Raw genomic sequence first — 10,917 nt, 5'->3', positions numbered from 1 at the left:
GTCACTGCAGACAGAGGTCAACATCTAATTCTACATGTGATACTGCACAGGCCGTTTCTGGTAGACAGGTTTCTGTTTGGAACAACTCCTCACACTTATAGTGGATGGATGGTTTTATATAACAATTGACGGAGCTGTGTTAAAGTGTGTATACATGTCCCTCGTGTCCTTGCTCAGCATTTAAGTTATTTTTTGCTGCATATACTAAAAACGGTCTAGTGTATAGAGAGTCACTGAACATAAAGAAGCCTTCATTCAGCACACAATACATGTGGATGAAAGTGTGTTCCAGGTATTAACTTTTGTTTTGCCTTGCTGGCATTATTGTGATGATAGTAATCTTACACAATATTGATAATCCTATCAGGAAGATTATGTTAATGTCAGATGTGTAAAGTGACCAAATCATACATGGATTGTGCACATGCATTGGCTCAAAGAAAATAATTTGATTTGTTGCCCAGTATTAAAAGGCAATAAACTTGGCTCGGTGCATCAGAGAGCTGCAGTAACTGGTTTTTTTCCCTGCTTGGCATTTAAGGTGTTTTATGTCCTATTTTCAAGGCTTAACTTGTTAAAGTTGTTAAACCCCATCAATAAAGCTATATGCAATATGTTTGCAGGCTAGCCAATTAAATAAAGATATAATTTGAAAATCTTTTCTATTACACATTCATCTTTAATTCATTCATTCATTCTTTTTCCTGAAGATGAGACAATCAGTAATTATCTCGTCTTCAGCCGCTTAATCCAATCTGGGTTTACGCTGGAGCCTGGGTACATATATTTGTATTTGGTATTTGTTGACAAATGTGTAGAAATTAAGCCAATGAGAAAATCACATTTGCTGAGTTGACACAGAATATTAAATAGTCTTAATTTGAATGTAATTGATCCCATCACTTTGCTTTTGTGGAGTCGCACGCGACCTGTTGTGTCTGTCGGTTGGTTAGTTATCTGGTTTGTTTTTTTATTAGTTAGCAGGATTAAGAATTGGCCTGGGAGGAGCCGTTCATTTTTTAAGCACATCCTGTTAAACGTCATCTTTCTTTTTTTTAATTTCCTCATTTATGCAATTGTGTTTACTTTGCTTTCCTTCCAGTTGCCCTGTTCCCAGTGGAGGATAATGGAATGGTTGTGGTTCTCTCTGCTGTTGCTGGCAGCAGCGTGCAGAGGACAGCCATGTCCAAAACGCTGCATGTGCCAGAGCCTTTCGCCATCGCTTGCTATCCTCTGCTCCAAGACAGGCTTACTCTTTGTTCCGACTGCCATTGACCGGCGCACCGTGGAGCTACGGCTTCAAGAGAACTTCATTACAGGTAACACTCTTGCAACTCTAGGCAGGCTCATGGGACGTTTTTGCCATTTGTCCAGCCTGTTTACAAACATCAAACTTTGTTTTAAATGATTTCCTCAAGAGGGAAACTGGCATTTTGTGCCAACATGAATGCACACTGAGTGGCAGCAGCTGTACCAAAAGTGGTACAGTACAAATTAAATAGCAGCACGGCCACAGAAAAGGATGTAGTGGACACGCACAGTGGTGAATCAAGACATGTGCGGTTATATCACTATGCAGTAATTGGTTCTATGGTTTGCACAGCAGAAATAATACTTCACGGGACTCCGAGTATGTCTTTTTTACTTTCCTATTTCAGTAAAACAAATCTCATTTATCATTTATAACCTCCCGTTATCAAAGACTTTAAGAAATCGGGTGTTACTTTATCCTTTAAATATAATCTGGCTTCCCATTGGCTCCAAATGGGAAGGCAGCCAACTAATCTTCCCAGGCTTGGCATCGATGAAATAATTTTCTTCACTTCACCAAAACAAAAGGCACACAAGTTAAATTAAGACTCGCTTCCACAAAGTCCAGAAAGATAATTTCATTATTTATTATATGGGGTAGCAGATCTGCCGTCCACGGCAGTTCTTTGTAAAGCACAGGCTCTGAATTCTAAGGGCCAAAGAGCCTTTTTCTGTGGTCAGGCAACATGTGCTTTAATTCATACTTGATGTGCAACCCTCAATTTATTGGTATCCCTTAATACTACTGCGTGATGTATGTGGCTAATTATGGCAGTAATATTAAGTTAATGAAGTCTTTGTGTTTATTCTGCACTCTTTCAGCTGTTCGAAGAAAGGACTTTGCAAACATGACTAGTCTTTTACACCTGACCCTGTCCAGAAACACCATCAGTCAGATTCTCCCATCAGCTTTCAGTGATCTCCGGCGATTGAGAGCACTCCACCTAGACTCTAACAGATTAACTGTGATTAAGGTAAGACTGATGGGTGTGGGTGGCTGTATGGATGAATGACTGATGTCTATTGAGTGCACACAACTGGATAAAAGAACTGCAATGCATCAGATAGCATTTTCACTCTTTCACAAACCAGGATGACCATTTCAAAGGCTTGACGAACCTCCGTCACTTGATCCTTGCCAACAACCAGCTCCACTCAATGTCCCCCCATGCCTTCGATGACTTCCTGTCCACTCTAGAGGACCTTGACCTCAGTTACAACAACCTTGCCCAAGTGCCCTGGGACACCATTGGCCGCTTAACCAACGTCAACACCCTAAATATGGATCATAACCTGATAGAAAATGTTCCACAGGGGGTATTCACCAACCTGCACAAACTGGCAAGGTAAAGTATCGTTTGCAGAGACACAAAATGTGAAGAAGTAGCTTGGCTGAGAAACTGAATGCATTACTGTTCATCTATTGATGTCTGAATCACCTCCCTTTCATCCATCCCTTATGCATTCCCAATTTATTCCTTTCCCATCCTATATATATATAACAGGTTAGACATGACATCGAACAAGCTGAAGAAAATTCCCCCGGACCCACTGTTCCTGAGAATCCCAGTTTATGCCAAGTCCAAAGGCTCCCCCCTATCCTCCCTGGTTTTGAGTTTCGGTGGCAATCCACTTCACTGCAACTGTGAACTTCTGTGGTTGAGGCGACTAACCAGAGAGGATGACCTTGAGACATGCGCCTCACCCCCTGACCTTAGTGCCAAGTATTTTTGGACAATACCCGAAGAGGTGACATTTTGAGCTTTTTTTTCTGGCATGCAGACAACTAAAAGTCATCTCAGAATCTTAAACTGAGACTGACCATTAATTGTCTAAATATCTAAGAAAATCAAAGATATGTTGAAAGTGTCTTGACCTCATTTTTCATTGTCCTTTAGGAATTCATTTGTGACTCACCAGTTTTGACTCGTAAGTCACCTCATACGGTGACTATGGAAGGGCAGCCTGCAAGCCTCAAGTGCAAAGCAAATGGTGACCCGGAGCCTGAAGTTCACTGGATTAGCCCTGAAGGGAGGCTTATATCTAATAGCTCTAGGTAATAAAAGTGTTTTCTTTCCTCTGTACAGTCTATACTTTAATGTAGGACTTTTCTCCATAGAACTACATTACAGATATATAGATTTTCTGAAAATATCATGAAAGAGTAAAGACTTTTCCTGCACTGGTCAGCTTTGCTTGGTGTCAGGAAACTGGCAGCCCAATTACTCTGTCATGCTATGTGGAAATGTGAAACAGTAAAATGTGTCTCACATTGTTTTGGGGCTGGAGTGGGGGGGTATAGGCAAATCACTTGTGAGGGTCACATCTCCTGTAATACGATTGGCAGTTGTCACATCTTTCTCATATTTTATTTGGTGGTTGCCTCATCCATTTAAACTGACAGAATAACGATGGCTTCTTTCTCAGAAAGAAGTGAGTGCACCTTTCTCTTTTCTTCATTGAAATGAATGGAGAGCACAATGATTTGCCATATTTAAGCACTGAATTCTAACTGCCAACCTAAGACACAATCTGCAGTGGTGATAAATGTATAAGGACAACCAGAAAGAGCATGCAGATTTGAAAAGAACAAAGACGGAACATTTAAATTGAAGGATTTAGCGGTGGAGGAATTGTATGACCTGGAGGTTTATAAAGCTCACACCATATTTCCTGTTGGTGTACATTCATTTGCTATTTAAGTAATTGACTAATTTGCCATTATATGTCTGAAATTGTTCCAGAACTTTGGTTTTCCCCAATGGAAGCCTGGAGATAAATGTTACATCCCTGAAGGATTTGGGAAACTTCACCTGCATTGCCTCCAATGCAGCAGGTGAATCCACAGGAAGGGTGGAGCTAGTCATCACCGCAATGCCCCATCTGGCAAACAGCACAAGCCGCAGCCGAGACCCGTCCTCTGAACCTGCCCCTTCTGACATCCTCACCTCTTCTAAGGTTGCGCTGCCAAACAATGAGACAAGAGGGATAGACCGGAGAGTCTCACTGGTGGAGCTGACAGGAAACTCTGCCCTAATAAGGTGGAGCAGTCAGACTCCTGTATCTGGAGTCAGAATGTTCCAGGTCCAGTACAACAGTTCGGGGGATGACACATTGATTTACAGGTTTGTCTGTCTACACAATAACGTAAAGGCTCTGATGCCTTTTCATACAAAGCATCCTTGTGTTTGTTTTGTGTTTTTAAGTGAGTGTGTGTGGGGGGGGTGCAGTTTGCGTGCTTGCTAATTCCCGCTACGTCAGCCCCTGCTCTGAGGATCAAAGCAGATGATAGATGAGATACGGAGAGATTAGCAAATCATCCAGCTGTGCAAATCTAATTAGCTGAATGATAGAGACGTCTTTGGGCTTGCTGAATGCAGGAATACCTTTGGAAAATGTGACGAGAGCTGTCATAAAATTTGTTTTGATGTGTGTCAGTTTGCTTTAGGGCTGCATTGATGCACCGGTGCTGCTGTCACACTGATTTTTTTACTGGTACAGGATGCTTTTCTGTGTATTTTGGGTTTTCACTTGATAAGAAAATTTTATTTAACATAGTAAAGACTCTTAGTCCAAGTAATGTCCTGACCTTGTCAGATTTGAATCAGTAGTTCAACACCAAACACCACCAGTGGAATGTGCACATTTTAATCCAGATGGAACAAAACTCTAATGTCTGTCATCTTCCACAACAAACATGTGCACATTCTGCTTTGTCTGCACCACATACCACAGATATGGTAAGCAGCTTGCAGTTTATCACCAAACATAAAACTGTAAGGGCATATTAAACCTGATATTGATTACCTGTGTGTGAAACTGAATGAATTAGCAATATTATTAAGCATAAGTAAATCCCTGTTTATCTGCAATTAAGATAAAATAAGTTTTGGCGTTGTCATGGCAACACATTTGGAAAACATTCTTATTAAAGGCAGGTGGCTTTCATAGAATCACAGAAAACTAATAACTGCAAAAAAAAAAATTGTATGTTCAAATGGACAAATGGAGTAAATTTCTCTGAAGCGTAAATCATACATGTTTTAAAACACAATGGGCTTTTAACTCGTGGTCAACAGCCGCTTGTCTATCTGGAAAAAACGATTGTGGAAAGAGACCCCTGTGGTGTAATTTATCAAATCAAGGTTGTCCTCCTTGAAAATGTGACGCTTGTGAGACATGGCAATGAGGAAGGGTCTCGACTGTAAACTGTGAGAAATATTACTTGAAAGGTAGGACACCTATGTATTTAGACGCTTTAGTTATAGCTGTGGGGCTGCTTGCTGCTTGTTAGAATTCTAACCACGACAGCTGGTCAGCTGCCCCGGCCTGTTCGAGGCTGGGTGCTATTATTGGGGTCAGTGGCTCTGCAGGTACAAAATAAAGTCCTAAATAGTCGGTTGTAAATCCATTTAAATGTTTCTTACCTTGAGTGGGATGTTTTTGGAACTATAATCACTTTATCTGTAATATTAAACTGACTTCCACTAAAGGTATAACATATAGCCTTTACAGAAGTAGCGGCGTAAGTCGACGAGTACCTGAACATGCAAAGGAAGAGCCCCGAGATGTTGACTCCACATGTTCCACTTTACCACCGCACCGGTACGTCTTGTAACAACACGACAGTTTCCACCCCAGCTCCTGGCAGCACCAGCATCTACATTATAATAAACTTACGGTAATTTAACTTGGGACCAAATCGACTCACGACCGGTCCCTCGGAACCAAACGCGCTCACGGTACCTGTATATAGATTACTTTTTATTTTGCCTTTAATTTTCATTTTCTTTTTTTGTAATTGGTGAAAGAACCACTTTAAGCTTCTAGACAAAGAGCTGTAGGCGACAAAATGCATATATCTGACTTTTTAGCAAAGGCGATCAAAGCCAGCTTGGTGTGAGAGGATACACCAAATGGTCGGCTGTTTTATTTCTGACAAAGAAAGTTATTGTGGCACTAATCCTGCATAACGGAGTTTAACATTTGAGAGGGGGAAAGGAAAACAGTAATGAGATATTTACATGAGAATGATTATTACAGTTGTGATGGCTTTAGCCTTTAGGTGAGGTGTGAATGGAATGTGATGCAGCTGGTTTTTGTTTTTTCCCCAAAAATGATGTGATATGCCATGAGCATTATTTTTAGTGCTCAGTTCTCCTATGGTTGTGGAAAAATCACAACTCTGATACCATAGATGGAATTGGATGAAGTTGTCATCATTAAGCCAGCTCTGTTCTTCGTGTCTCTTTGTGGATGTCTTTGCAGTTCCATCCTCTCTTCTGCCTTTATTTGGTCAATATCCATTAGGAGGGTTAACACAAAATGCCATGAAGAGAGAGGCTGGCTGAGAGGAGAGGTGAGGCTAGAGATGGTACAGAGTACTGAGGAGAAAAAAGGGGGCATGAAAACAAAAAAGAAAATAAATCTATTTGTGCTGTAAGGAGGCCATTAGCTTGGCTTGATCTCTCTCTCTCTCTCATAGATAGACTGTACACACACACACGCACAGGAGTGGTTGCTATATACCTCCCACGGTGCGATGAAAAGGAAGGATTTTTCAATGTTTATTTTAGACTTGCATTGGGGAATAATCATGTGATATAATTTCCATAGTCATTTCCTTTTTTTAAGCAATTTCAGTAAAGTGTTCAAACTTCAGCGTCCAGATCTTCTCATGTTCAAATCTACAATGTCCTCTATTTTTCAACCTCTGCTTTAGCAAGCTCAATTTAGGGCCATTCCCACTTCAGAGAGACAGATGGTAGTCCAGATTTCCTCTTCAGAGCACAGATATGACATTCTGAAACAACCTGGAAAATACCTGACTGCTTGCGATCAATGCTCTTTCGCTGTAATAGTGTAGAACCGCATTTGTGTGTACGTACCACACTTGGAAACCATCAGCCAGCAGTGAGTTAGTTAAACCTGCATCAGAGACATGTTCTTCTACCCCTCTGACTAATATAATCAATGCCTATTCAGAAGTGTGTTTCTTGTGCACATGTTCACGTGTCATCCGTGTTTTTGTGTGAACGGACCGGATCAGCTCACAGCTGTGTTTTATCCAAAAAGCCCTTTGTCAGTCATCCGTTGCAACAGACCTCACCAGAAGAATCTCTGAGTGTCTCCAGTGTCTATTGTGGACAAGTGGACAAAGTACCTCCCACTCCTGTTCCATCCATCAATCCAACATCTGTGCTGATGAGCTGTGGTACCCTTCAGAGACCACTGCCACTTCTGACCGCATCATTTATTTCCAAACTCAAACTTCAAAAAGAATCAGGTGACTCTCAATGATTCAATTCCATTTTCTGATTTCTTTACAGTTCAAAAATGTCGCATTAAAATGCCTATTTTTCAAAAAATAGCCTAAATCATTATGTTATGTCAAAAAAACAAAAACATGTTTATTCTGGCCTAATTTACAGCTATAAAGCAGCAGCAGCAGGAAAGCAACAGAGAGAGAGAAGGACATTGATGGAGTACTTAGAGAGGGAAAAGAGACAGCAGCAGTCGGCAGATGATGGAGAGCTCAGCACAGCACTACACTCCATGAAATGCATGTGAAAATAATACATGCTGTTATGAGTGCATTTAAAAGCTCACACACACACAAAGCAGGATCCTCCCAGACCCATCTGGGCTGAGCACTCACCATCCTCCAGTCTGAGAAGCGCCCCTGGCTGCAGACAGCTGATATCATGATCTCTGTTCGCTTTCCAGCGATAGACTTTTTCGCCATAGGTCAGATTGAGACATCAGACCCCGGCTTTTAATTCTTGCACAGGAAAGTGACTATGTTAATGTTGCTTCCTAAATGGATACGATAAATGCACAGTATCTATTCTACTTGATGTTGTCGAGTTAAACTCCTTTTATCTGCATTATTCCAGTTTTGTCAAATTTCCTGCTTTAATAATTCCCCCCTTTTGCACTTCCTTTTATCTGGTATTTCTCATTCTAATCCCTTTTTCTCCACCCCTCCTTGCCAGCGATGCGTTTGTTGCTTCCAAAGATATGCCAGTGTTATTTCATTTAGAGACCGTTCCAGTCGAGATGGCGTCTGGTTTTTAACACTTGACACTTATAAATATCAGTATATCATTCACATTTATCCTTTCATGTTTGTGAAGCAGATGGATAGATCTGTTATTATGTACAGAAGATTAACGTTTGATCATGCCGCTGGTTGAGCTTTTGGAAAAAGTTAAAAGAGTTTATTAAAAATACAGATCTGTGGTTAGATTCAGCCTGCATGGCTTTATCTTGGATATCACTTTCTTTTAAGGCTATTATTTGTCATTGGAGTGGCTGCCTTCCTGTGCAGTTTACACTGAATTGTTTCCTCTCCGCCTGCCTCTTGAGATCTATCTGCTGGCCTGTTTGGATTTCCTGGTTTTTGACCCCCGTCTGTTGTTTGGACCTTCCCTCTGCCTGCCCCTTCAGATCTGTCGTGCGCTTGGGTTCTTTCCTGCCCCGGCCCGTGACAAAAACATTGAAAACCCCATTTACAGATTCAAAAACCTTTAATAAATCAATACATCAAATACACATCAACTCCGATTAGTATTTCCGATTTGTATCTCCTATTTATAACCTTCTGATGATGATCCAGATCAGAATGTGCATGGTGTAAATCCAATTAGGAGGGGAATGAGCTCCTCGGTGGAGGTCTGCGCACTCTGAGTGCTTTTTCTAGTTGTTATTATTTATTTATTTTTATCAATGAAGCATTCTTGGCAAATGAAAATGTCCAAGTGCTAAATTCAGAGGCCTTGCCTCTCCATTTTAAACTCCTGCTGTCTAACTTTTAATTCATCTCTGCTGACAGGATTACACCAGGATGATACAACATTTCACAGAAACCTTCTGTGGTAAATTGAGTAATACGGATAATGAGCTAATCTTGGCTAGCCCTTTGCCATCCAAATTACAATTTAATGAGTGAGCTCCTGGCCTCGTGCTTTTGACCTTGGAGTGGGAATTAATATATTGCATGGCTCATAAAAAACACAAGGGCTGACGTGCATGTCCGCTTCCCCTGCTAATGTCTGCTCTGGGGACTTTTGTAGGTCTAAGATTCTGACCAATGGGAAACACAGCTTCTTAAAGGTTGTTAGGTTAATGCATATATTCTCATGCTGATGATGCATAATGGCTCTCCTGAAACTCGCTTTCTTGAACTTGGCTCCATTAAAAAAAATAGTATATAAAAGACTATATATATAATATACAGCATAATATATGCTGTGCTACACGTCCACATATCATTAGTCCATCCACCGCTCCACCTTAAGTATGTTTTTAAATGTGCTAGATTATTCAGACAGGATATTCAGTGTCCTGCCAGCTAAACCATTCATACATTTCTGCACTCACTTGGACTGTCATTTTGCTATCATTGTCACTTAATTTAATGATTTACGGTGTATGATGTATTGAGCGGGCCTAATGACAAATATGTAACTGTCCATACATGCAAACACACACATACACACACAGCCAGTGGTACCTGCTGTATTTTTGCCACGTAAATGCAGAACTAACAAGTCAGATCCGAGAGTTTAGGTTAAAACTTTGAACACATGGACTTTCTTTGTTTCTTTCTTTCTATTCCTGTATTTGCTGCGTCATTCAAATTCTATTCTTTCCCATCGTTACCCCCTAGTTCCTTATCTTTCCCCACTGTCATTCTTCCTCATCTTTGTATACCTTAATTGGTAACCTTACCTTCAACTTCCCCTCCCTCCATCTTTTCCATTCTGTGCATCCCTTTCCTTTCCTCTCCTGGATAGTTGCAGCGCTCAGCAGAATGCCTGCGGCCGCCCAACCCATAATCCCCTTGTTTGGCGTCTTGTTGCTGTTTTCATCTTCAGCCTAAATCGATGTTTAATTATCCTGCGACACACCCCTGGTGCCCCTTCCACAGTTCCACGCTATCGCCCTCTCTCCATCCACACACGCGGGATTCAGACCTTCATGGACGGAGGGAAGACTAAGTAAAAGGACACATGATGTACAGCAAGAAAAAGGGGTGGTGGTGGAGTGAGAGAGAAGTAATCAATGAGAGGAGAAACGGGAGAAAAGGCAGGGAGGAGAGGATGATGAGAAAGAGGCCGTGGGTTAGGGCAGGAGATGGCAGGGCATGCAGGGGAGGAGCAGAGCAGATACTCCTGCTTGGTTTATCTATTTCTAAGATGGCGAGTTGAACCAACCTCAGGTTTCCTTACAACAGCTGTTATCGGCTCACAGCATCGTCCATATTCCAGAGACATCTCACACATGATTAGCCAGGTAAATATGAATTCATATTACAAGGCTAGCGCTTAACCTTAAAAGAAGGTCACTGTGTGCTCAGTGAACTAATGAAGCTGCGAGATGAACGTTGAGCATGAAGAGACCAAAATGATGTTGACATTTAAAAACTCCAGCCTTGCAGCAGCTTGATAAGGTGCTTAAGTTGCATGTTAGGTTTGTGTGGAGCTCCTCGCTTTTTCTTGTGCGTAGTCCCACAATGCAACGATACGCACTCAAGGATAAGCTTAAAAGTCCTCCTTTTCTTACATATTGTGTGGGATTTCATTTGTGACAGGACCAGGGTAT

The 10,917-nt window shown here is 41.3% G+C and overlaps 1 protein-coding gene across 1 annotated transcript in view; it reads left to right on the top strand.

Moving 5' to 3' along the window:
• Positions 1-1,123: 1,123 nt before the first annotated feature.
• Positions 1,124-10,917, top strand: part of LOC137912647 (leucine-rich repeat and fibronectin type III domain-containing protein 1-like protein) — a 28,942-nt gene continuing 19,148 nt past the window's right edge. The window contains exons 1-6 of the mRNA XM_068756783.1: positions 1,124-1,319; positions 2,134-2,285; positions 2,404-2,657; positions 2,817-3,060; positions 3,210-3,367; positions 4,056-4,436. Of these exons, the coding sequence (XP_068612884.1) occupies positions 1,127-1,319; positions 2,134-2,285; positions 2,404-2,657; positions 2,817-3,060; positions 3,210-3,367; positions 4,056-4,436 (1,382 nt within the window). The 5' untranslated portion in view covers positions 1,124-1,126. The remainder of the gene's footprint in view (positions 1,320-2,133; positions 2,286-2,403; positions 2,658-2,816; positions 3,061-3,209; positions 3,368-4,055; positions 4,437-10,917) is intronic.

The sequence above is a fragment of the Brachionichthys hirsutus genome, unplaced genomic scaffold, assembly GCF_040956055.1.
Source record: "Brachionichthys hirsutus isolate HB-005 unplaced genomic scaffold, CSIRO-AGI_Bhir_v1 contig_769, whole genome shotgun sequence".
Taxonomy (NCBI): domain Eukaryota; kingdom Metazoa; phylum Chordata; class Actinopteri; order Lophiiformes; family Brachionichthyidae; genus Brachionichthys; species Brachionichthys hirsutus.
Note: the sequence above shows the minus strand (reverse complement) of the source record. Positions and strands in the feature narration are given on the sequence as shown.